Below are 27,679 nucleotides of genomic sequence, written 5' to 3' on the forward strand. Positions count from 1 at the left end.
GCAGACCCACCCGTGGACTCTAATGTAGGGGAAAATCTGCACGTTTATCAGTTTCATAAGTTTTAAAACAAACGCTCAGCGACATTCATCTCCATAATCTCATTTGAGTCACTTGTGGCAAAATGTAACTTCGGCGACACGAGCACGTTTCCAGCTCATGGAAGATTGTTAGGGAAGGAACACTGGTGTCATAATATTTTTCCATTTCGAAATAAGACAATAGCCAGAAGAGAGCAAAAAATGACAAAATTACAGCATTTTCAGCCTTTTAACTTTGATCATTTGAAGGCAGAATTGCCTGTCAGGTACCTCTGTCGACATTGCCGTTGCTTGCCTGCCAAGTCTCATCCCGTAACAACCAGCTTATCAATGCATTTATGCATCTGATTTTCAGCAAGTAAATAAGCCGTACGTGAGGAAGAGGAAAATCTACAAGAAATGAGCTTCTTTGACAGTCTTGGATGCCTTGAGCACGGACTTTGAGAAAAACAGTTTTGCCTTGTCTCTGCAGCGTGGCTGTGGGGTTTTGCTTGATGCTGCTTTGCAGTTAAGCCGAGGAGAGGACAGCAAAGACAGGGCCTTTCTGTTCACTTGGAAACAGGGGTGACCCCTTGAAATGCTTTGCTCTTGCCAATGAATCTTTATATTCTCAAGGGCAGTTTTTCCTCTGCGAGCCTAGTCTTGCATCAGGTATGCACATCTGGAAAGCCAGAGGCAAATCAGAGTATCAGAAAGTCCAGCGGCCAGCCAGCCAGAATAAAGGAAATGTTTATAATATATGTCTCCGAGTTCTCTTCCCTTTCTGTGGGAGTTTCCAGGAAGTCTGTAGTTAGGACAGAAAGTGTCAGTTTTCTGCAGAAAGAGGTTTTTTGCAACCTCAGCCTGCAGATGCAAACATGACAGAATCAGGCAGTTAGAATGGGACGAGGTCGTTGGAGCTGGACTGATGCAGGTCTGGTGATCCAAATTTTGGCTGTGAGATTTAGTTGGAAATTCCATTGTATAGAATATTGATTTCCAGTCTCTAAATTAATTAATCTCATAAATCATTAAGCTCTGGGGTTCACAAGCCCTGTGACACCCCTGACACTTTTTCCAAAGCCCGAGGCTTAATTTCACGTTCTTGGACCTGCGATGGATCGTATTTTACCTTGAATTTACACCTCCAATGAAAAGGAATAGTTTTTTAACACTTTTTTTTTTTTGGTCTTTTTGCCATTTCTTAGGCCACTCCTGCAGCATAAGGAGGTTCCCAGGCTAGGGGTCAAATTAGAGTTGTAGCTGCCAGCCTACACCACAGCCACAGCAACTCCAGATCTGAGCCGTGTCTGCAGCCTACACCACAGCTCACGGCAACATCGGGTCCTTAACCCACTGAGCAAGACCAGGGATTGAACCCACAACCTCATGCTTCCTAGTCAGATTTGTTAACCACTGCGCCATGACGGGAATTCTTAACACTCTTTCATAAATCATTTCCATAATGAAGTTAGCACCATAAATTATCCAAGAATCCAGTTGCCCAATTAATTCCAACAGGATTAATGCAATTGTGGTGCCATAGCAACAACCATCACACCATTAAGAATGAACATCTATTGACTAACAGCGAAAATGTAAAAGCTTTGGGGCTGTTCTCGTCATGTCTTTAATATCTCACATGGATTACTTAGCTGACTGCCCTAAACTGTGCTAGGAGGTTATTTTTTTTTTATCATCTCCAGTTTGCTGGCGAGAAGGTGATGTCAGGGAGGTGAAGTGACTTGTGTTAGCTTGTCCAGTCACTGCTAGGCTACACTGGTTCTCAGTAGCTTGAAAAAAAATGATGGTGTGTTGCCTTCATTGAGATAATAGATAGATTGTCTGTAAGACCAGACTCTGTGGACCAGCGATCTGTTCATGGTTTTCGTCCAGCCTCTATATCCTAGGATTCCAGTCATTGCTCTGTTCTGGGGGTGCCTCCTATACTGTAAAATAGCCTGTGTTCAACATGAAACAGCGGGAGTTCCCGCTATGGCGCCGTGGGTTACGAATCTGACTGCAGAGGCACAGGTTCAATCCCAGGCACAGTGAGTTAGAGGATCCAGGGTTGCTGTATGCAGCTGCAGCTCAGATTCAATCCCTGGCCCACAAGTGTACATATGCCACAGGTGCAGCCTTAAAAAAATCAAAGGGAAAGAAAGAAATAGCACATGCAAGGAACAGTAGGATGTAGATGGGTATTGCATGGGTTGATTTGGATAATACTTCCTCTACCTTCAACCCCTCCCAATGAGCACATTTAACTTGCTAGGTCAATATTTCTAGGCATCGCAAGAAAAGATATATTAGAATTCAGGAGATGGGGTGAAAGCAGCGTTCAAATAACTTTCCACCGAGAACCCATATATATTTGGAAGATGAGGTCAGAATTAGAAGCAAGGAATACATTTGAATACCTGTTGTGCTAGGGTCATGACCCAGTTAGGGCTCATCAGAGAGTCAAATGCAGTGATCCCGCTCTGTTGATGGATTGGACCTGCTCAAGTGAGTCGGCTTAACCATGCGGAGGAGATGAAGTCATGTTTTTAGAGTAGTCAGCAGAGTACCTGGCATGCCAGAAGTGCTCAATAAATGCTCGCTATTATTATTCTTACATTATTATTACTATTCCTGTATCAGTCTCCCTTTCCCGGATGGGTAAAGCATCTTGGCTTAAGATGTGCAGATGACCCGATTCCATTGAGTAGAAAGATCATGGTTGAGACAAAAGTCAGTGACGGAAGAGGAGACGTGATTTGGACCATCTTGTGGGCTTGTATATCATTATTACTATTTGCCCTTAGACTTGAGATGTCCCCCTGGGACTTCACACTCTGCAGAAGCGCTCTTCTGCCCATCGCTTTCGTGTTCAGCATCATGGGGGGAAAGAGCCGAACTGCTTCTCAGAGCTTGAGCTCTGCCTGTAGACGTAGACATGGACACATCACCCCAGAGGTAGAGACCTGGCAGGGGAGTTGCAGGCAGGCAAACTGAAGGTCACATGGCTTTGGAGCCAAATATGTGAGAGGAGCTTGGTGACGTGTTAGTCACCGTGTCCAGGTCTTCACTGGAGCGGCAAGGGTGCCTTGACTCTGATTCATGTACAATGTGTCTGACAAGGGAGCATAATTTTCCATTTGTTAAAAATGATTTTTATTTCTTCTGTTATAGTTGATTGACGGTGTTCTGTCCATTTTCTACTGTACAGCAACGTGGCCCAGTCAAACATACATATATGCATTCTTTTTCTCACATGATCCTCCATCATGCTCCCTCCCAAGTGACAAGTGCTAAACAGCAGGATCTCATTTGCTTATCCATTCCAAAGGCAATAGTTGGCATCTATTCACCCCAACCCCAGTCCATCCCCATGCCTTCCCCTCCCCCTTGGCAACCACAAGTCTGTTGTCCAAGTCCATGAGTTTTTTTCTGTGGAAAGATTCATTTGTGCCCTATATTAGATTCCAGATATAAGTGATATCCATGGTATCTGTCTTTCTCTTTCTGACTTACTTCACTTTGTATGAGAGTCTCTAGCTCCACTCATGTTGCTGCACATGGCATTATTTTGTTCTTTTTTATGGCTGAGTAGTCATCCACTGTGTATATATACCACATCTTCCTAATCCAATCATCTCTCAATGGACGTTTGGGTTGTTTCCATGTCTTGGCTATTGCGAATAGAGCTGTAATGAACATGCAGGTGCATGTGTTTTTTTCAAGGAAAGTTCTGTCTGGATATATGCCCAAGAGTGGGATTTCTCGGTCATATCGTAGCTGTGTATTTAGTTTTCTGAGGTGCCTCCATACTGTTTTCCATAGTGATTGTGCCAGTTTACATTCCCACCAACAGTGCAGGAGGGTTCCCTTCTCTCCACACCCCCTCCAGCATTTGTTATTTGTGGACTTATTCATGAGGGCCATTCTGACTGGTGTGAGGTGGTACCTCATAGTGGTTTTTTTTTTTTTTTTTTTTTTTTTTGTCTTTTTGCTATTTCTTTGGGCCGCTGCCACAGCATATGGAGGTTCCCAGGCTAGGGGTCGAATCGGAGCTGTAGCCACCAGCCTACGCCAGAGCCACAGCAACGCGGGATCCGAGCCATGTCTGCGACCTACACCACAGCTCACGGCAACGCCGGATCATTAACCCACTGAGCAAAGTCAGGGACCGAACCCGTAACCTCATGGTTCCTAGTCGGATTCGTTAACCACTGCGCCATGACGGGAACTCCTCATAGTGGTTTTGATGTGCATTGCTGTAATAACCAGTGAGGTTTAATTTTCAACTTTGTATCTTCAGCTTTATACAAATCCTATGCAGAAAAAAAAAATCTAGTCCTAAAATTAAAAAATCAGTATGGGAGTTCCCTGTGGCCTGGGTTAGATCCCTGGCCTGGGGACTTCCACGTGCTTCCTGCAGGACCAGATACAAATGGGTGATCAGTGGCATGGTGGAGCATCACGAGGAAGAGCATTCTGAAGGGCTTAGTTTCCTTGATCAGTTGTTATCCTTTGCCTCTGGACAGTCTCTGCTCACAGCCCAACTCAGATGAGTTTCCAGCTCATCCCTCCCATTGCTGGACAAGTTCTGGCCAATCAGGTTCCAGAGCTTTGCTTTGGCTTCCATCAGAGACGCGGCTCCACAGGCACACAGGCAGCATCATTCTGCATCACAGAGCCTGGGTGCCTTCCCTCTGGCAAGTTCAAGTGGCAGCCTTTCCAGAGAGCAGACAAGCTGCAAGCTTTCTTTTCTGCAGGACAGGGAAGTCCAGCGAATACCGTGGCAGACCTAGATCAAGAGCAAGGAGACCTCTGTTCACGCCTCGTGCTGCCCTTTCAAAAAATTACCTGCTGACCTGACTGCCTACTGCTCAGATCAGCCAGCCCGTGGTGATGCTTTCGACCCTGGGGAAGTGCCGACCACAGACACTGACCACAGAGCCTTCTTCCTACTCACAGGCACGAAATCTGTGGTGTGGTCCCAGACACGTGTGTGCAGTGCCACTGGATAGACACAGGGACAGTGCTGTGTGTCCACAGGAGAGCCCTGGTGTGGTCAGCGAGAATGAGCATGAGCTGGAGTTATGCACATGATTTCCAGCCAATGCCACACCCTGGAAAAGAAGAGACACAAGTCACTGTTAATGCAAGAAGAGGGTGGAGCAGACGCGGGAGAGCATCCCCAATGCTGAGAGCAGATGCCGCTGTGGGAGTGAAATCACACATTACAGCTGTGGTCCTGATGGAGGACCTCACACCATGGTGCTGACAGGTACAACACAAAGAAGGACACGGGTCCTGGAAACAGCCTGTGCTCAGGAGCGAATGCCAGGAGGACGTGAAGCCAAGGCAGGAAAGGGTCAACCCTAGACAGGCAGCATCCCCATCTTGCACTTTCATGTTTCTTAGTTCTCTAGGGATCCTCATGATATGTTTATTCTGGTCCTTGACCTTGTATGAAAGTTAGGTGTAAAGTAACCTGCACCTCTGCTCACATCTCATTCCTGGCGTGGTTCTGGAAACTGGAAAAGGCCAACCATCTCCTTTTGTTATAGGTCAACATAGATGAAACATGTAGTCGCCGGGAAACATCTAAAAGCATGGTCCGCAGATAGGCATCATTTAGGAGCTTTTTATAGATTCAGGTTCTCAGACATGACTCCAGATTTACTAAATCGGAATTTTCATTTTTGGTTGGGGAGGGTGGATACATTAGGAGTTTCGGATTAATATATACACTAACACGTACATATACATTAAAATAGATTAAACCATGGAGTTCCCGTCCTGGCTCAGTGGAAATGGATCTGACTAGGATCCATGAGAACACAGATTCGATCCCTGGCATCCCTCAGTAGGTTAAGGATCCTGTGTGGCCGTGAGCTGTGGTGTAGTTCACAGACACGGCTTGGATCCAGTGTGGCTGTGGCTGTGGCATAGGCCAGTGGCTACAGCTCCAGTTGGACCCCTAGCCTGGGAACCTCCATATGCTGTGGGTGTGGCCCTAAAAAGACAAATTTAAAAAAATAGGATAAACAGCAAAGTCCTACTGTAGAGCAGAGGGAAGAATATTCAGTCTCTTGTAATAAATGCAATAGCAAAGAATCAGAAAGAGAATATGTGTGTGTGTGTGTATATATACATATGTGAATATATATAACTGAATCCTTTCTGTACACCTGAAACTAACACAGCGTTGTAAATTAACTATAGTTCAACTTAAAAAAAAAAAAAAAAAGAATACAGAGTTCCCGTCGTGGCCCAGTGGTTAACGAAGCTGACTAGGAACCATGAGGTTGCGGGTTCGATCTCTGGCCTTGCTCAGTGCGTTAAGGATCCGGCGTAGTCGTGAGCTATGGTGTAGATTGCAGCTGTGGCTCGGATCCCACATTGCTGTGGCTGTGGTGTAGGCTGGCGGCTATAGCTCTGATTCCATCCCTAGCCTGGGGACCTCCGTATGCCACAGGTGTGGCCCCAGAACAGGCAAAAAAAAAAAAAAAAAACGCAACAAAGGTTGATCAAATCATTTTAAAAAAAAGACGAATCTTCATTTTATGTTTGTTTCTAAGGTGACAATTAAGCTTGTCAAAATTTGAAGGACTCTGATTCATAGCATGAAGATGATGGAGGCCTATAGTCCACATATAAGACCTCAATGATTTTTTTCAGTCACACAAAAGAATGAAAACATGCCTCTACTGATGCATACAGTCGCCTAATCATTTCCTCCTGACCACTCTTGCCTAGTTTTCTGTAGCTCTCTGGAAAAATGATTAAGGATATCTTCTAAACATCTTTGGAGTGAAGTTTTTCGTGGGTTTGCTTAGGAGATGACAAAGTGAGTGAAACAGTGATCTATGGGTGTTCCCATCATGGCTCAGCAGTTAACGAACCCTACTAGTATGCCTGAGGATGTGGGTTTGGCCCCTGGCCTGTCTCAGTGGGTTAAGGATCTGGCGTTGCTGTGAGCTGTGGTGTAGGCTGGCAGCTGCAGTCCGATTCAACCCCTAGCCTGGGAACTTCCATATGCCATGGGTGTGGCCATAAAAAAGAAAAGAAAAGATATAACAAACACCCCTGACCCTCCCTGACACCCCTTTCCCCAAAAGCCAGCATATCATTTCTGTGTCTTGACCAGCTTATGGAATGCAGGTAAATAACCCAATCTTGGGACATTTATTGTTGGTCATATACTATTTTTTTCCCATTGTGTATAAACTTCTGAACTTGGTTTTATGCTGTAGGTAACTCATAATCTTCATATAAACCATGTGTGGTATCCCTTGAGCTCCATGTAATGGAGAAGATCAGGACTGGCATTTTGGAAATCTGGACCCTTCATTTGGGGAAGAAGTATAAGGTCAAGTTTACTTTTGTTCAGGGACATGGCTTCCAACCAGAGACCTAAATCTTTGTGGATATTGAAGGATATTTCCTAATGTGTGGTATGTGGTTTGTGTTTCTAAATCCCACATAAGCTAATAAAGGATTGCTTTCTGGGGCCAATGACAGCAGAATTTCTCTATCCCACTCAGTACCTCAAACAGGAGAACATGCCCCATGGAGAGTGGTCACCACAATAAGACCCTCCCATTTATCTTTAAATCCTGGCTTCCAAGGGAGTATTATAGCTCCACTGTTCAGCTGTTGATTGCAAGAAGGATTGACTGAGACAGTGTTAGGGAAATTTCTTAGGGTTTCCTGGGTTCCCTGGAATTACACTGAGCAGGTGGAAATTCTTCCTTAATTATTCATGGCAGGGGGCTGCTTCAAAAGACTTTTCCTTAAGGAGCTTGATGGTTCTGAAAGGGTAAATGGTGATGCATTTTGCTTCCACAGTGTGTCTGAGTTGACCTACCTGGTAAAAGAAAAGAGCCAAACTGCTGAAATAGCAAGGCTTACATTAGGCATGCTGCTATTTCTTAAAAGGTTTTTATTGAAGTATCATTGATTTATAATATTTCAGGCATACAGCATAGTGATTCAGTATATATGTATTCTGATTGTTTTCCATTATAGATTATCATGAGATACTGAGTATGGTTCCCTGTGCTCTACAGTAGGCCCTTGTTTGTTATCTTTTTTCTTTGGATGCATCCATGCACGCAGAAGTTCCTGGGCCAGGAATTGAACCTGTGCCATGGCAGTGATGATGCCAAATCCTCAATGACTAGGGCACCAGGGAATTCCCTATCTATTGTATATGTAATAATCTGTGTCTCTTAATCCCAAACACCTAATTTATCTCTTCCCCCTTTCCCCTTCGGTAACCATAAATTTGCTCTCTATGCCTCTGGGTCTGTTTCTGTTTTGTAAATAAGTTCATTTGTATCATTTCGTTGTATTTCACATGTAAGTGATAGCACATATTTGTCTTTGTCTGGCTTACTTCACTAGTATGAGACTCTCTAGTTGCATCCATGATGTTAAAAATGGCATGATTTTGTTCTTTTTATGGCTGAGTAGTATTGCACTGTGTATAGGTACCACATCTTATTTATCCATTCCTGTGACAATGGACATTTAGGTAGCTTCCATATCTTAGCTATTGTGAATAGTGCTGCTATGAACATAGGGGTGCATGGATCTTTTCAAATTAGAATTTCTTCCAGATACATACTCAGGAGTGGGATTGCCAGATTATATGGTAGTTCTATTTTTAGTTTTTTAAGGAACCTCCATACTCTTCTCCTTAGTGGCTGCACCAGCTTACATTCCTACAACGATGAAGCTGGGTTCTGTTTTCTCCAAACCCTCTTCAGCGTTTGTTATTTGTAGACTTTTTTTTTTTTTTTTTTAGGGCCTCTTCCATGGCATGTGGAGGTTCCCAGGCCAGGAGTCCAATCAGAGCTGAAGCTGCCAGCCTGTGCCACAGCCACAGCAGTGCTGGATCTGAGCCACATCTGCAACCTACACCACAGCTCACAGCAACACCGGATCCTTAACCCATTGAGCCAGGCAAGGGATCGAACCCATGTCCTTTTTTTTTTTTTTTTTTTTTTTTTTTTTTTTTTTTTGTTGCTATTTCTTGGGCCGCTCCCGCGGCATATGGAGGTTCCCAGGCTAGGGGTCCAATCGGAGCTGTAGCCACCGGCCTACGCCAGAGCCACAGCAACGCGGGATCCGAGCCGCGTCTGCAACCTACACCACAGCTCACGGCAACGCCGGATCCTTAACCCACTGAGCAAGGGCAGGGACCGAACCCGCAACCTCATGGTTCCTAGTCGGATTCGTTAACCACTGCGCCACGACGGGAACTCCCCCGAACCCATGTCCTTATGGATGCTAGTCGGGTTCGTTAACTGCTGAGCCATGACTGGAACTCCTGTTATTTGTAGACTTTTTGATGACAGCCATTCTGGCTGCTGTGAGGTGGTACCTCATGCTAGTTTTGATTTTAGGCAGGCTAATTTTTCCACTCAGATTTTTTAACTCCATTGTAGGAGCTAGGCTGCATTGAGCTCTCACAGTCCTGGGCTAAGGGTTTGGATGCAATTCTCTGTTATCTGTTCTGGCAACCCTCCCTTGTTATATGTGATCATCTGTGTCTTAGAGGCAAAGAACCCTACTGAGCAAAATGGGGACCCAGGACCCAAACCAGGTTGGCATCTAGCAGGACCCAGAAGCCACCACCCTGACCAAACAGTGGCCTAACGCTTGCTTGTGCTCCGAATCAATGGAGAAGCATGAATGCTGCAGAACCCAGGCTTCCTCAGCAAGCTCCAGTCACACCTTAAGGAGGAAGGGCCTGAATTTTCACATCTCCACATTTTTTTTTCCCTCTAGGATGATGGAACCCTGGTCAGCAAGTTCTCATTTTTTTTTCCAATACACGCACTTTTGTCTCCGGTTAAATAACAAAGTGCTCTTGAAATGGCTTGTTTGCTGTATTTGTTTCATTCCGGGAACAATGTGAGATAGCTTTGGAAATAAAACATTTCATTTATAAGCTATCCTGCAGCCCACCACCGGTATTTCAAAACTATCATCTGATATAAATTGGTGTCATTATACCGTGAGAAGCTTCCTGAAAGATAATATTTGTGGACCTCTGACTTGCGGTGTGTGGGTCTGAAATCAAACATAACATGGCAGTGTTTGTTCCTGTGGGAGATTTCCGTCCAGAGTTTTTAGGAGAGAAATAGGTTAGACCTTTATAGAAACATCCTTATGAAAAATTTAATGGGCTCTGGGCTTTCCAAATGAGATTCTGCCATAAGACCCAAATTGTATGAGATATAGGAGTGCTTCTTTCAGGTGAAAAAGGGCTAAAAGGTGGAATTCCTGTCGTGGCTCAGTGGAAATGAATTTGACTAGTATCCGTGAGGATGCAGGTTCAATCCCTAGCCTACATCAATGGGTTAAGCATTCGGCGTTGCCGTGAGCTGTGGTGTAGGTCACAGACGCGGCTTGGATCTGGTGTTGCTGTGGCTGTGGGGTGGGCTAGTGGCTACGGCTCTGATTTAACCCCTAGCCTGGGAACCTCCATATGCTGCAGGTGCAGCCCTCAAAAGACCAAAAAAAAAAAAAAAAGAGCTAAAAGGAAATCAGAAATCTGACACTTTCTCCTCCAATTTAGCCAAATGCTCCACCCTGTGGACCTGCTAGAGATCTTGTATGCATCCCAGCCCAGAGGTATGGGGCGCCTTTGATGAAAATGATCAAGTCACCGCCCTATAGGAATGGGAAAAATTGACAGGGGCAGAGAAGATGTCTCACTGTGGGCGTTTGAGATACTGGGATTTGGAGGGACTATCTAGGGAGGAGTTTGAAGGTAGAGAAAGGTGCAGTGTACATTGTAGCGAAAGGAATCTGTGTTTATGTGCAGCTGCAGGCTGATCTGGGGATGAAAATGGCCTGGGGTGGGGCGGGGGGAGGGACAGTGGCTGTGACTCAGGGATGTCATTAGCTTGAGCAGAGGCAACAGGAACCAGGGGGCTTTGGGAACAATTGCCATCCCTGGCCCCGTGGGCGTCCCAGTCTGCGGCTCTTGTACAGTATGTGTTTCGTGAACAAGTGTTGGATGCTTGGGTGAGGAGGTATAGGAGCCGACCATGCCTTTGAAGGGCATTCTTTAAACATTAGTAGACTGCATGTATCTCTTTCAAGGAAAGTTTTGTCCAGATATATGTCCAAGAGTGGGATTGCTGGGTCATATGGTAGATCTATGTATAGTTTTCTAAGGTACCTCCATACTGATCTCCATAGTGGTTGTACCAGCTTACATTCCCCCCAACAGTGTAGGGGGGTTCCCTTTTCTCCACATCCTCTCCAGCATTTGTTATTTGTAGACTTATTCATGATGGTCATTCTGATGGCTGTGAGGTGGTACCTCATAGTAGTTTTGATTTGCATTTCTCTAATAATCAGGGATGCTGCATAGCACTGGGAACTATGTCTAGTCACTTGTGATGGAGCATGATAATGTGAGAAAAAAGAATGTATACCTGTACGTGTGACTGGGTCACCGTGCTATACAGTAGAAAAGAAATAATATATTGGGGAAATAAAAAAAAAAATAGTAGAGTGTTTTTGGAGTTGCCATCATGGTTTAGCGGAAACAAATCTAACCGGGATCCCTGAGGAGGCAGGTTTGATCCCTGGCCTTGCTCAGTGGGTTAAGGATCCAGTGTTGCCATGAGCTGCAGTGTGGGTCACAGACACAGCTCAGGTCTGGCGTTGCTGCAGCTGTGGTATAGGCTGGCAGCTGTAGCTCCAGTTGGACCCCTAGACCAGGAACTTCCACATGCTGTGGGTGTGGCCCTGAAAAGCACAATTAATTAATTAATTAATATTCATATACAAGGCATTGTGCCCATACCTGAAGTTATCAGGGAAGCAACATAGATTATTTGTTATTTGTAGACTTATTTCTTTCTTTCTTTGTTTTTCTTTTTATGGCCGCACCCAGGGCATATGGAGGTTCCCAGCCTAGTGAGTCGAATCAGAGCTGCAGCTTCAGGTCTACACCACAGCCACAGCACGCAGGATCCAAGCCATATCTGCAACCTACACTACAGCTCGTGGCAATGCCAGATCCTTTTTTTTTTCCTTTTTCTTTTCTTTTCTTTTTTTTTCTTTTTTTTTTTTTTGCCTTTTGTCTTTTGCCATTTTGCCTTTTCTAGGGCTGCTCCCATGGCCTATGGAGGTTCCCAGGCTAGGGTCTAATTGGAGCTGTAGCTGCCAGCCTGCCCCACAGCCACAGCAACACCAGATCCGAGCCACGTCTGTGACCTACACCACAGCTCATGGCAATGCCAAATGCTTAACCCACTGAGCGAGGCCAGGGCTCAAACCCACGTCCTCATGGATCCTAGTCGGGTTCATTGACCACTGAGACACAAAGGGAACTTCCTATATATTTATTTATTTTAGTAATATATATGTAGTCCACAGGTGCTACATATGGAGGTTCCCGGTCTAGGGGTCACATTAGAGCTGCAGCCGCTGGCCTATGCCACAGCCATAGCAATCTGAGATGTTTGCTGCATCTGCGACCTACACCACAGCTCGTGGCAACACCAGGTCCTTTACCCACTGAGCAAGGTCAGGGATCGAACCTACATCTTCATGGCTCCTAGTTGTCTTCATGTCTGCTGAGCCACAATGGGAACTCCAAGAAGCCACATATTTTTAAAAAGGCATTTCTTCACACCATTTTCCTCAAACTAAGATATCTATGAAAAGTGAATTGCATTTGAAATTGAGGGGCATGGTTGTGCGCCCTTTTGCAAATCACCAGTTACCACACAAGAAAGTAAACCCCCCTCAATCCTCCTTTCCCTGCCTAATCTGTGTTATTTTCCTTAGAAATGGTTATATGTACCAAAAGGGGCATTTTTCATTCCAAGTATAAGTGGGGGTTATCTTGCCTTATTGCTTCTTCCTATGTCAGCTCATTATACTAATTACCATTTCCAAAGTGACAAGCCTTAAATTAGCACCAGAGTCAAATTACCACAAGCCGGAGGGCACAGGTGGTTTGCTTAGCTCAACTGCACGACACTGCAATGAACGTCTGCCCGCTGATGATTTATCCTTAGAGAAACATTGCTAAAGTGGCCCCATGCGTCTTGTTCCTCGATCCTGAGTGTGACATTTATGTATTTGGCATGGCTTCCAGGAAGGTTTATAATCTGTGTCAAAACACTAAGATGGAACGGCCCTCACCTGGGGCTTTCGTGATCAAATAGCAGAGACACGTTGGTTGACATGTGACTTGAGTCTAGCTTTGGCATCCAGAATCATCTGTGTCACCTCCATAAAGGGTTGACTGTGGCCTTCTAGCCCTTTGCTGGACCAAGTCGGTGAGGGTCCACCCCTAAGGCGGAGGGCCTATCTCCTTGTGGACATGACTTCACTGTTGGAAAGGACGTAGCCATGCTGGGCTGTTATTTCTGTTGCAAAGGACAGCTGGTGTCCTTGGAGATGTCCCATTGTTGTGGTTATCCTGCGTGATGAGAAGGACCCCACCCAGAATGCGGGTCCCCTGTGACCAGTGATGCCACAACCAAAGCACGAGGATGGGGAAAGGGTGGTACCTGATGTAAAGAGGCTTTCTGGGAACAGCAGGGCAGCTCCTAAGCTGGACTGAAGATGGCTTGAGGGAGATGGCTTGAGAATGGATGCAGTTTTCATGAAGAGAAGGTTTTGGGGCTTGGATGTGGGTGTCCCCCTACAGGTAGGAGCTGGCTTAGTTTAAACCTCCCATGGGCAGTGGGAGAGGGAGCCCCTAGGCTTTCTTAGGAGCTCATTGGCACAAGTGGATGAGGCAGAGTGTGAAGTCAGGCTTAAAAGCTCTTAGCAGTTAAACATCAAAAAAAGAGTCAGAGGAGTTCCCATTGTGGCTTAGCAAGTTAGGCACCCGACATAGTGTCCATGAGGATGTGGGTTTGACTCCCTAGGCTCACTTACTGGGTTAAGGATCCAATGTTGCTGCAAGTTGCAGCATCGGTTGAAGATGCAGCTCACATCTGGTGTTGCTGTGACTGTGGCGTAGGCCAGCAGTTGGGCTCTGATTCAGCCCATAGCCTGGGAACTTCCATGTGCTGAAGGTGCCACCGTAAAAAGGAAAGAAAAAAAACAGGGGCGTTCCCTAGTGGCCTTGACGTTAGTGATCCAGTGTTGTCGAGTCACTGTTGTGGCAGAGGTTCCATTCCCGGCCCAGGAACTTCCATGTGCCTCAGACGCTGAACACAAAACAAAACAAAACAGAAAAAACAGAAGCAGACCCTTTACTCCCTCAAACTGTACCTGCACGCGTTGACTGACTAAATTAAACTAGCCTTCTGTGAATGTTCGTATCTCTGGGGAAATTATAAAGTCTGTGCCTCTCGTCTGAGCATGCTTTTCTTCTGATTTGAGGGCGGATGATCGCTTCCTCATCAGAGTCTGTGTTTCAGCCCTTCCTTCGTCTTCAACTGGCTTCTATGGGGTTTGTTTTTTCCCCTCCCTGATGGAAAATTGGGGGCATTAATGAAAGCAGAGAGAAAAGCACAGTCAACACCCACTCCATGCCCTTCATGCGCATTGAGCCATTGATGACGTCACGCTCAATCTGGTGTAATCCGTCTTCCATACCTAGTTCTCGTCTTCCTAGAGGAATTTGCAGAAGACAGCAGCTGATTGCCTTCATGTCTCTTTTCTTCTTCACTTTTCCATGACTCTCCTTGAGTTCATCCGCTTAACTGTGCTGAGTGTTTTGGAGTCAGGTGTACGTCTTCCTTCCTGAGTCTTGCTCTTCCTTACTCTGTGACCTTGAGCAGGTCATGTCTCTCTTTGAAGCACTGTTGCTCTCACCTGTACAATGGAGCCAGTGCTGTTTATTCGTTTGGTTCAGCAAGAGCTACACAGGTAGGATCAAGTCCTTGGCACATAGGGAGTGTTTAACACATAGGAACCCTATTCCCATTGTTGAGGTGGACGTCATTATTACGTTGAAGGTTTGTCATGGGGGGGGGTTGTTAGTCCATAATATGAAATTTAGAGAAGCAGGTACAGAAGAAACAGGAAAGTGTGAGGAATATGGGCATTCAGACAGACCATTTTAGACTTGGGTATCCAGGGTGAGTATTAAAAAGGTCATCATAAAATATTGATAGAGATATTTATTTGTTCCTTTAAGAGGACCATTGATGGTTTCATTTTTTCCAGTCAGTGAGGAAGACACCCAATATTCTGTAATAACCTATATAGGAAAAGGCTCTGAAAGACACTGGATCTAGGTATGTGAACAACGGAGTCCCTTTGCGGTGCACCTGAAACTGACACCACATTGTTTTATTATTTTAATGATTTTTATTTTTTCCATTATAGTTGGTTTGCAGAGTTCTGTCAGTTTTCTACTGTACAGCAAAGGGACCCAGTCTCTCACACACACATATACACATACATATATACACGTTCTTTTTGTCGTATTATCCTCCATCGTGGTCCATCACAAGTGACTAGATACAGTTCCCTGTGCTGTACAGCAGGATCTCATTGCTTATCCATCCAAATACGTTATATAACGTTGTAAATCTGCTATACTCCAATGCAATTTTTAAAAGGAATAAATAAGGAAAAACAGAAGACCTCTTTCTAGCTTCAGGACCAAGGCTAGCTCATGATTACAACAAGTTGGCCTCTCTCTTCTAGCACCTTCCTCCAAGAGGCTCCAGATCTGTGAGCCTGATTCTTCTAGCATCCTTTATCAGGTCTCTTGACAGAATCACCCTGCTATGCCTAGAGCTTCACATGACGCTTGTAGGTGATGCTTCATTCAGACGGAATCTTCTGGTGGTCTCCGCCCGGAGCCCCGACGCCACCGCGTCCCCCGCTGGGATCGTGTGAGAGAGCTCAGCATACGAGACCATTTCCGCCTCCCCCTCGAAAACTGAGGGACAAGTCGATGAGGGTAAATCACATCCCTGTCTTGGTAAAGTTTGGACGGTTTGAACACAGTTTCTTCTCCCTTTCAGGGCAGATCCTGGACGTTCTAGATGAGTTGAAGCTGGCTAATAACACCCTCATCTATTTCTCTTCGGACCAAGGAGCCCACGTAGAGGAGGTGACTGTCAAAGGGGAACTTCACGGAGGCAGTAACGGAATCTATAAAGGTGAGAAATCTGTCTAGGTGGGGAATGCCCGTGGTATCAGCCCCTTTCCCCATCCGCTCAGTGCCGTGGTCCCCTCCTCCTGCATCGTGGCACTGTGATGCTGTTCTTTGGTCACATGGCAGCATACACCACTCTTTTGGGTCACGGGCATGGAAAATGCAGATGGCCAATGTGGCCGTTTCTGGTACGGTCCCTATAGAACTCTTGAAAGCACCCATTCTGCAGTTCCTGCTGTGACTCAGCAGGTTAAGCACCTGACATTGTCTCTGTGAGGATGCAGGTTTGATCCCTGGCCTTGATCCGTGGGTTAAGAATATAGTGGTGCCACAATCGATGGCATTGGTTGCAGATGCAGCTTGGATTTGGTGTGGCCCTGGCTGTGGCATAGGCTGGCAGCTGCAGCTCCAAGTCAACCCCTAGCCTGTGTGGCCCTAAAAAATAAAAATTAAAAAAATCACAAGTCTGTATCGAGACACTAGAATGAAGTGGTTTTACCCCAAATGTAAATGCAGCCTTGTATGTGTAGTTGCTTAAGACAAGACTCTTTACACCCCTCCCTGCCCCCAACCCATGTATTAGTATTTATCCACTGCTGTAACAAATTAACACAAACTCCCCCATGTATTAGTATTTATCCACTGCTGTAAGAAATAAACACAAACTCCCCCATGTATTAGTATTTATCCACTGCTGTAACAAATTAACACAAACTTGCAGACTTAAAGCAACAGAAATGCATCCACTTGTAGTTCTAGAGGTCAGAGTTTTGCAATGGGCCTCAGTGGTCTGAAATGAAGGTGATCACAGCCCTGCATCTTTCAGAGGGTCAGTCTCAGGGAGAATCCATTTCTTTGCCTTCTCCAGCTTCTGGAGGCTATCCCCATGCCATGGCTCATGGCCCTTTCTTGCATCTTTACATCCATCCATGCAGTGTCTTCCAACCTTTGTCTCTCTCTCTCTGACCTCTGCTTCCATGATTTCATCTCTTTCTCTTGCTCTGATTCTCTGGCATGAAATGGTAAGGACCCTTGTGATGATAACTGGTCTCATCCAGATAACATGGAGTGAGTTTCCCATCGCTAGACCCTTAACTTCTTCCGGTCCACAGAGGCCCTTTCGCAGGGACAGGTAATGTATTCACGTGTGTCTGGGCTTGGGAAGATGGGCATCTTTGGGAGGTCATTACTCTGCCTCCCTCACCCCACTCTGTATGCTTCATTCCTGACACAGCATTAGGTCAATCACCACCACGATGGCCCAGACTCGGCACTGGGGATATTAGATAAGACCCAGCTACTAACTCCACGTTGCTTGCACTTCATACACTCTGTGAACACAAGACACACGTATCTAATGATAATGCAACATGGCCCATCATGAAGACTTAGATGAGGTACCTCAAAGAGTCTATGAGGGCTGAGGGTTAGAATGCCACCTGGACATGCAGTGGGTGTGGGTTGGAGGTACCGGGGGAGGATGGGAAGAAGGGATCTTGCAAAGAGGTGAACCACGCTGTCTCAGACTGTGGGCACTGCCTCTAAAAAGCAGGAAGATGCCTAAGACACAGGAAAGCACATGGCCATCGAACTTTGCTACCTTAAAGCGATAAAGTGCTTTCTCACCCTTTTAGGATTCTCTCATGTGGATGTTTCACAAATCCCCTGGGTCTCAGGAAATGAGGGTTTCCCTGTAAAAACATGAAGGGATAATCTGTGGAAAGCTTTCATCTATTAGTTTACAAAATACCGATGGAGCTGTGTATGTGGCACTGGGTTGGAGGCAAAAACAAAGGCAAAATGGGGTGCCTGCTCTGCTCTGAAGGAGCTCATGTTGGGCAGGTTGGGTAGGTGGGTGGATGGGTGGTTGATTGGGTGCAAGTTTGGTTGGGTAGCTGGTTGAGGGGTTCTTTGGGTAGTTGATGGAGTGGATGGTTGGGTGGTTGAGTAGGTGAGTGGTTGACTTGTGGGAAATTGGGTTGTTATTTGAGGGGTGGGTGGGTAGGTGGTTGGTTGAGTGGTTGGTTGAGAGGATGGTTGAGTAGTTGGGTGGGTGGCTTGGTGATTGGTTGGTTGGGTGATTGTATGATCATTGGGTGGGTGGGGTGGGTGAATGTTTGTGTCAGTAGTTGAGCGGTTGATTGGGTGGGTGGTTGGTTGGGTAGTTGGTTGAGTGGTTGGCTAGGTGGGTGTGTGGTTGAATAGTTGGGTGGGTGAGTGGCTGAGTGGTTGGTTGCTTGGATAGATGGGTAGTTGGGTGGGTGGTTATGTGGTTGGGTGGGGGATGATTGGGTGATTGGATGGTTGATTGGGGGTTGATTGAGTGGTTGGTTGGTTATGGAGTGATTGAGCGGTTGGTTGGGCAGGTAAGTGGGTGGGTGGTTCAGTAGGGTAGGGATGGCAGGAAGTCTAAAGAGACCCATGAAATTTAATAAGGGCATCAACATTTCTTGACGCAAGATGCTGGGGTGCATACAGCAAGGAGAGCCTCACTAAGCCAGCAGGACCCAAGAAATGTTGCCAAAGGAGGCGAGGCTGGGAAGATGTTAGAGCATGTCTGCTCTCCTGTCCTTCTACCTCTCCATCTCCCAGCCTCTTACCCTCCCTCCTCAGGAGAGCTGGAGATGGATGAGAAGCAGATGGCTTTCTGTGCAAACTGCCAGGAGTGGGGAAATGCCACATCCCACGGAGCCTGAGCCAAAGAGACGGAGAAAGGGCAGTCTTCTATCCACCCCAGAGGCAGCATGTAGCCTGTGAGACCTTATACTTCTGTTCCATCCTGACGTGCCCATCTGAGTCCTTTTAAATTCTCAGTGCCTGGGGGCAGGGACCTTTGCTTATACCTTGGTTACCTGGAATGCAGGACAGAAGGATTCCTGTTGGTTGCTGGTCTGGATGGATACCTTCCAGGTGTTTATCCTGCTTCCTTTGCTTTCCATCGTTACGCACCAGTACAGGACAGACCAGTCTTCAGCATGAGTAAAATGAATGAGCAGGGGTGTTGACTCAGAACGGGATTAACCCACTGTTTTTGCCAGCCCACCTCTAATTGTCTTATTTTTGAGTAGCGAGAATTGAAGACTCATATTCCTATACGTTAAGACTAGCTGCTTCTGTCCTATTTCCCTGAGCTTCCAGCCTGTTGAGAGAAAGCCATTGACATTATGTCATAGACAGTAGCCTCTCTCAAGGTGGAGTCACAGACCACATTTCGTGAGTTAGTGCCACTGTCCGTTCACTCTCCCTGATGAATGTCTGTTGGGTTCCAAGGTAGCTTGGTGGCCACTGCCGAGATGTGCACAAAAATTGCAGTGATAGAAGCGGTTTGCGAGTAGCATGTGGTTTAAGAAAGTTCCACACACGGTGATGGAGCCTCAGTTCAGGGACAGGTGATCAGATGACTGCCACCTGATGAATCTGAGGAAGCAGGATGAGCAAGAAGAGATGGCGGGGGCTTTGAGAGCTGGCTCTTCAGAGACATAAGTGAATGGTGAGGCCAGGGCATAAACAGAACGTCTAAGGCCTGAATAATGTCGGGGAGCCGAGGCTCTCATATGATCCGAAACACATGTCTGTAGCTGCTCCTTGTTTTTCCTTTTTTAAGAAGCGTATTGGATGTGTTACAAATGCTTTGCTCGAGTGCTAGAAATACCATCCGCTTGTGACACTGTATTAATATCTCAGCTGCTGCTCTATTGCAAAGCATTATCGCTTTGTCACATTGAGTTGAAATCAAGTTCACGGTAAAGCATTGTTACAGTGCGGCGTTATAGTACAGCTCAAAAAAAAAAAAAAAGACGAAAAAGACACGGCTTCCTTCTAGCTGGGGGAATGACCAAAGACACCTCAATGTCAAGATACTTTGTTTTCTAAAGCTGTGAGTTATGCAAACACAAGGAATCACACCATTGAAGCTCATTGATCAAAAGAGCATCCGTTTCTGAACAGTAGTGATGTCCACTCTTAATCAGAACTGCTCAAAAAGGTCTCTATGATTTGGGCTCATGAGTCCACTGAATTCCCCATTCAGATCTGTTCCCCTAATGAAATCTGTGGGCTGTCTTGATAGAATAGCTATGATTGACTCAGGCCAACAGGTGTTTCTTTGGAATCATAGGAATGTTAGGTCCTGCTGTAATCTGTGTTTTAAAAAACAACTTAATATGATGGGGTTGAAGGAACAGTGACCCTGTTATTTGTTTCCTTATTTTCTTCTTAAGGAAGTCTGTTTGCAGCACGATTATCCTGTTCAGGTTTTGGTATCAGCACATTTCACCTTTATGAAAAGGCTCCAGCAGGAGGTAGAGACAGGGTCCGTTGTATGTTTTGAACATAACACTGGTCGCATCTTCGCAATCTTGGCAATGTCGGTCCTATGATAGTTTCTGAACCATTGGCTTCTGAGAAGCTTCTAAAGTAAATTTCCTTCTACTGTCCACATGCTCTGAATGCTTGTGTCAATCAGTCTGAACACACTAGGTTACCAAGTCCTGATCCATCTGCTCATCTGAGAATTAAGGAATCCTTGTCCCTGTTAGAGCTTCTACGTAATTTGACAGTGTCCTCGTACCGAGTCATTGGGGTTTTCATTGAGAGTAAGATAAATAGACAACAACCAAAAAAACCCATACCTGTTGCATTAATAAGCCTGTGACCCTTACAGCTGTTGATGCGAAAATCCTTTCACGGGGAGTTCTGTTGTGGCTCAGCAGTAACGAACCCAACTAGTATCCATGAAGATGTGGGTTTGATCCCTAGCCTCACTCAGTGGGTTAAGGATCCAGCATTGCCTTGAGCTGTAGCATAGGTCACAGATGTGGCTTGGATCCTGCATTGCTGTGGCTGTGATGTAAGCCTGCAGCTGCAGCTCCAGTTCGACCCCTGAGAACCTCTGTGTGCTGCAGGTGTGGCCCTAAAAAGACCATCCATCACAGCCTCTTCCTGGCCACCATCCCCTCAAATTCACCTCCCCAGTGGGTTTCTCCCTGTTCACACTGCTGCTTCTCTGTGGCCTCCAGTCCCTTCTCCTCCCAGGCCCCTGCATGTGCTTTAGGAAACATACACATACATTGCTGCACACACTCAGTTTCTGAGGCTGCCGACAAGGTCCTCCCAGCTCAGAGGGTTAAAGAAACCAGTGGGGATTCTTTCTCTCTGTTCTGGAGACCAGAAGTCTGAAATCAAGGGGTTATCAGGGCTTTGCTCCTTCTGGGGGCTCCAGGGGGGAGGGTCCTTGCTGATGTCCCCCAGCTGCTGGTGGTTGCTAGAACTACCTGGATTTGGGATGTAACATTCCCATCTCTGCCTCCATCTTCACGTGACCTACCTTCCTTCCTTCCTTCCTTCCTTCCTTTGACTGTCTTTCTTTCTTTCTCTTTTCTTTTCTTTTCTTTCTTTCTTTCTTTCTTTCTTTCTTCTTTCTTTCTTTCTCTCTCTCTCTTTTTCTTTCTCTCTCTTTCTTTCCTTCCTTCCTTCTTTCCTTCCTTCCTTTCTTTCTTTGCCTGTCTTTCTTTCTCTTTTCTTTTCTTTCTTTACTTTCTTTCTTCCTTCCTTCCTTTCTTTCTTTCTTTCTTTCTTTCTTTCTTTCTTTCTTTCTTTCTTTCTTTCTTTCTCTCTCTCTCTCTCTTTCTCTCCCTCTCTTTCTCTTTCTTTCTTCTTCTCCTTCCTTCCTTCCTTCCTCTGCACCTGCAGCATATGGAAGTTCCCAGCCTAGGGGTCCAATCAGAGCTGCAGATGCTGCCCTACACCACAGCCATGGGAACACCTGATCCAAGCTGGATCTGTGACCTATACCACAGCTTATGGCAACATAGGATCCTTAATCCACTGAGCAAGGTCAAGGATTGAACCTGCATCATCATGGATGCTCATTGGGTCCTTAACCCAGTGAGCCACAACGGGCACTCCCTGTTCCTTTCTTCGAATCCTGACATATTGCTGTGTGCCGAGAAGAGGATGTGAAGTCTGTCTTGGCTGTACACAGTCCTTCCTGCTTCGTTTTCCTCCTCTCTGCCTCATTTTTCTCTCTGGTCCCCCAGCTCCTTAATCTTGTTGGCACTCTGGGGTGTGTCCATTGGCAGTGTTGGAAAGCGCATCCGCTGATCTTTGCATAGAGCCCATCCTTCTGTCACACGGAGCTTCCATCAGCTCTCTCCGCACCATCAGCTCAAAAGTTCTGGTCTCCCCTCCAAGCCCACCCCCCCCCAATCCCAGGCATGCATCACCCCACCTCGATTTTGTCCCCTGCACATCTGATGGGCTGCCTTTTTATTGATTTAACTGTCTCCCCTGTAAGTGTCATTGGGACAGGAATCCAGGCTGCATGATTCCATAGTCTATCCTTGTGTCCAAAGTACCCCCGTCACAGGTGTTCAGTAAATAGCCACTGAGGGAAGAATGAGCCTTCACTCCCCAGATTGCTCTTCCTTCTGCTTCCGAGACTCTACCTGAATTGGTTTTTTTGTTTTGCTTTTTACAGCCTCACCTGCAACATATGGACGTACCCACGCTAGGGGTCGAATCGGAGCGGCAACTGCAGGCCTACACCACAGCCACAGCAGTGCAGGATCTGAGCCACATCTGCCACCTACACTGCAGCTCACGGCAACACCGGCTCCCCAACCCACTGAATGAGGCCAGGGATTGTCATGGATACTAGTTGGATTCTTTTCCTCTGCCACAACAGGAACGCCCTCTCCCCAAATGTTTTTTCCTTTCCCTAAAAGACTTTCCCTTAGCGGGGACCAGAATAGAATCCCTAAGATGTTCTCAGAGTAGAGTGTAGAGGTTTCAGTCTCTTTCTTATAGTAGAAAATTTCCCAGAGTCTCCTGGCTCAGGCTTCACATTCAGTCCTCTCTGAGTCAAGGCCACCCAGTTGGAGGCTCCCTCCGCAACATCTCCCTTTCACCCTGCCTCACAGCAGGTGGTAAGTGTCAGTGGGATGTATAAGGTAACTCTACAGATGGTGTCTTCAGAAGCATTTGTTAACAAGAGGCGGGGGCTGGAAAAAATCACAATTTCCTGAGTGTTCCAGAAAGGAGACTTTCTCTATGCCCAGAAAAATGCTTTTCAAATTCCCAGATGCGTGCACCAAAGGCACTGCAGCTCCTGGCATTTCTCCCCAAAGGGCAGGCCCCAGAAGCGACCGGTTGGCTGAAGTCCACCTCATTTAGGAGTCGCTTCTTAGAGTCACTGAGTATGGTGTCTCTTCCGTTCTTGCATCACACAGCTTTCAGAGCCATGGAGACTTTCACTGGAACGCACATAACAGGAAGAGACACTGGTAGTTTCGTAGGTGGTATCGTTATTATATTCAGGTTCATTCTTTGGCTTTCAGCAAACGTTTTCATCAGCTTCCCAAGAGTGGGCAGCGCTGGCCGGTCTGGCTCGTCTCAGTCCTTAGGTATCAGGAGGCATCCCCCAGGCTGTGCACCTTTGAAAAAAGTTCATGTGTTAGCCTCACTTAGCACTTTGCTCATTTAGTTTAACCGGACATACTGTGAGCCACTTGAGTACACACACCAGGAGCAGGGCTAGCTTCTGGGGTGTAATGACTTCTAGACGCAGGGTCTCTGACCTCTAGAAGCTCCTATTCTCTTGTTGAGATGGAGAGCTAAGGAGGTAGTTTTAGGAAAACAAACTCTAAGGAAGCTCTGAGAAGGGCGATTAGAGGTCATTGACTCACCCTGGGAACTCAGAGGATGTCTCAGGAGAGATGGATCCTTTGCAGACTGATGTTGGGAAGTGTTTGCTGGGAGAGGGAAGGTGGGACTTTCATTCCAGGCAGGAGGGAGATGCTTTTAGGGAGCAAGCAGTAGCTCAGTGGTGCTGGGGATGAACAGGCAAACAAGGGAGGTTGAGGGATGTGGCTGATGAGGTATCCTCCAGCCATGGTCATATGACCAATAGAATGCGTTCAGAGAGAGCAAGAGAGAGGGAGAGAGAACAAGGGATGGATGGGTGTTTCAGTGGATGGATGGATGGATGGATGGATAGATAGATAGATAGAATATATATGATGGATGGGTGAATAGATAGATCGATTCATCAATGGCAAAATATATATGATGGATGGATGGATAGGTTAGATAGATAAAGATAGAGAAGATAGATGAGTTCCTTGGTGGCTCTGCAGGTTAAGGATCTGGCACTGTCACTGCTGTGGTTCTGGTTACTGCTGTGGCATGGGTTCCATCCTGGTCCCAGGAACTTCTGCATGCTGTCCGGGTGTGGCCAAAAGGAAGGAAGATAGATAGATAGAGAAGATGGATGGATGGTTGGATGGATAGATAGATGTGTGTGTGTGTATCTATCTATCTATCTATCTATCTATCTATCTATCTATCTATCTATCTATCATTTTTGCCATGTGGGTAACAGTTAAAATCAAAGGTCAGTAATAACCCCCACATCCAGTATAAGGAATGAGGAGTGAGGCTAAGGATGAACTGAGAAATAACTATGTATCAGCCTTAGAATTGGAACAGTAAGTTTGTTACTATAGAAACATAGTACAGGGATGTTCCCGCTGTGGTGCAGCAGTTAACGAACCTGACTAGGACCCATGAGGACACACGTTCCATCCTTGCCTGGCCTTGTTCAGTGGGCTAAGGATCTGGCATTGCTGTGAACTGTGGTGTAGCCAGCAGCTACAGCTCCCATTTGACCCCTACCCTGGGAATTTCCATATGCCCAGGGGTGCAGCCCTAAAAAGGAAAAAAAAAAATCCCCCCAAAAACAAAAACAAAAAAACAGCCAGTGAAGGGCTAGGTCCCTAAAATGCAAAAAAGAAAGAAAGAAAGAAAGACAGACAGACAGACAGACAGACAGAGGGGTTTGTAGTGATGATGAAAAAGCCAGTATTGCAGAGTAGTCTTCCAAGTTCCCTCTATGAGTGTAAGGAAACCACCAGAGTGAGGCAAGTGTGATAGCAGATGTAAATCTGATACCTGTATCCCCAGAACATAAAACACGGCCTGATCTGTTATTAAGAAATACTTTGTGGAGTTCCCGTCGTGGTGCAGTGGTTAACGAATCCAACTAGGAACCATGAGGTTGCGGGTTCGGTCCCTGCCCTTGCTCAGTGGGGTAATGATCCGGCGTTGCCGTGAGCTGTGGTGTAGGTTGCAGATGCGGCTTCGATCTCGCGTTGCTGTGGCTCTGGCGTAGGCCAGTGGCTACAGCTCCGATTCGACCCCTAGCCTGGGAACCTCCATATGCTGCAGGAGCGGCCCAAGAAATGGCAAAACGACAAAAAAAAAAAAAAAAAGAAAGAAATACTTTGTGAGTGAATGCATAACTGAAAAAACACTTGAGCTTGAGTCTGAAGGGTACAAAGTTTAACTCAATTAAGAGAACCATGGAAGAGCACGGCTGTGTTGGTAAATCCACTGGTATTGGAGATTGGGTTTGAGGGAAAGGAGGCCAGGAGCTGTTATATTTTTGGCAGGCATGATGGGGTACGTAGAGGTTCCCCGAAGGAATTAGGATCCTGGGCAGAGACCTGTATTTGGTTGGCACGTGAGAGATGGATGAGATCATCTTGGTGCAAGAGAGAATCGAGTCGGGGACCAAGCTGGATGTAAAAGGTGAGATGAGAAGTGATGATGCAACAGAAGAGATAGGGAGAAAGCGACTGGGGAAATAAAAAGAAGACAGAGGGAGAGAAGATCCAGGCAGAGCATGGTTCTCAGCAGTAGATGCTGATGAACAGTCAAGTAAGACTGTGGCCACCAAGGGTCCATTGCGTATGCTACACACGTAATGCTAATATGTGTTTTTTCCATGGAGCATGAGAGGCAGAAGCCAGATGGATGGAAGAGAATGGAGGCAGGGGAGGTGGTTTCTCAGATTCTTTTCAGAAATGTGTCTGCAAGGAGACAGGCTGTGACGGGGGGAGGGGTTGTCCTGGGGACGTTTGAAGTATATTTCATTCTCCCGAGTCACCTTGAATAGAGCGAGAGTGAAGATGCAAAGGATGACTAAGAGTGTCAGATTTCTGAGAAGGTCGTGGGACATGAGAGCCCACGTGTGGAAGGAGGGTTGATCTTTGCCAGGAGGAGAGACTGTCTCTACTCTGGGGTAACACGAGAGCAGGTGCTAGTGGATGGGGCTGTATAGAGGCTGGAAGCTGATGGTGACCCCAAATGAAGCCTTCTGTTTCCTCCCTGTAAAAGGAAGCAGTTTCTCCTGAAGGAGAGAGGTTGAGGGGACAAGAGAAGTGACACATAGGACTCTGGAAGAGGCGGTTGATATTCCTGCTGAACGTGGGGAACACTGGCTTCCAGTAGCAGGAAAGGGCTCTATTTGGTCCCTTTTCTCAGATGCACAAAGCTGAGATCTAGGTTTACGGGGAACAGATGGGTATTTTCACTGAGGGCTGGCATCATACTGGGGAGGTGTGAACACGTGTCATGGGTGCTATGGGATCCGGTGTTTTGGCAAGAATATGATGGAAAGGGTGTATTACATGAACTAGAGGTGGAACTACACAGGATAAACTTAGCAAACATCCGGAAAATTAGATTGACTTTTGGAACAATTGGGACTGTCCACCTAAGTAGAAAATTGAACTGCTAGATGGTCATGGTTTTATTTTATTTTATTTTATTTTTTGATCTTGGTTTTAGATGAGTTGATTTCATTGCATTTCTTTTTTCCCTCCGTCCCTCCCTTCCTTCCCTTTTTTTTTTTTTTTTTTTTTTTTTTTGGACGAAACATGTGACCGTGATGCCACAGGGTTAACTTTTGCCAAGTTTGGGCCCGTGGTTGGGGAAGTCATACCAGAAGGCAGAGGTTGGAGGCTGGACAATGGGGTGTTTGCATGACTTACTTCGGGTAGAAGAGACATGCTCTGTGGGCGAGGGAGGCTAAGGTTGCCTGGAAGGGACATGGAGGTGATGAGATGGCACTGGATAAACTGACCTCTGGGGGGGCAGGGAGTTGAACTATTTCATGCTCAACTTATTTTCATGGACAAATGGAAGGTAAGAAGAAGAACATGAGCTTATTGGGTAAGACTCTGGGGAAAAGAACTTTTGGAATGGAGCAGGTTGGGGAAACACAAGGGACTGAAAGAGGTTGGAAATACCCATTATATATAATCACACTCATCTGTAGGGTTGTCTTTACGCCAGCAATACTTTGCATCAGTTCCTCTATGACTTCATCCTTTCCATGCATGTATTGGACGTTCTCTGGGTGGGAGGAGTTATGCCATGGACCACAGTTGATCCAATAGTGAATTAGAGTATCTTTTCTTTTTTTAAAAAAATTTTAATCAGATTATTTTAAAAAAATTTTATGGATACAGTTGTTTTATAATGTTGTCATATGTCATATGTGTAAATACGTTCCATTTCTTATATTATCTTCTCTCATGTTCTATCACAAGTGATTGGATATAGTTCCCTGTGCTGTACAGCAGGACCTCATGGCTTATCCATCCTAAATGTCACAGTTTGCATCTACTAACCCCAAACTCCCCATCTGTCCCACTCCCTTTCCCCACTTCTCCGTGGCAACCCCAAGTCTGTTCTCCATGTTGGTGAGTCTGTTTCTAT

At 46.1% G+C, this 27,679-nt stretch overlaps 1 protein-coding gene across 1 annotated transcript in view; it reads left to right on the plus strand.

The window, feature by feature from the left end:
• The window catches only part of STS (steroid sulfatase), an 81,221-nt gene that overhangs the window by 22,494 nt on the left and 31,048 nt on the right, over nucleotides 1-27,679 (plus strand). The window contains exon 7 of the mRNA XM_021080957.1: nucleotides 15,773-16,121. Within this exon, the coding sequence (XP_020936616.1) occupies nucleotides 15,773-16,121 (349 nt within the window). The remainder of the gene's footprint in view (nucleotides 1-15,772; nucleotides 16,122-27,679) is intronic.

This window comes from Sus scrofa, chromosome Y (assembly GCF_000003025.6).
Source record: "Sus scrofa isolate TJ Tabasco breed Duroc chromosome Y, Sscrofa11.1, whole genome shotgun sequence".
NCBI lineage: Eukaryota > Metazoa > Chordata > Mammalia > Artiodactyla > Suidae > Sus > Sus scrofa.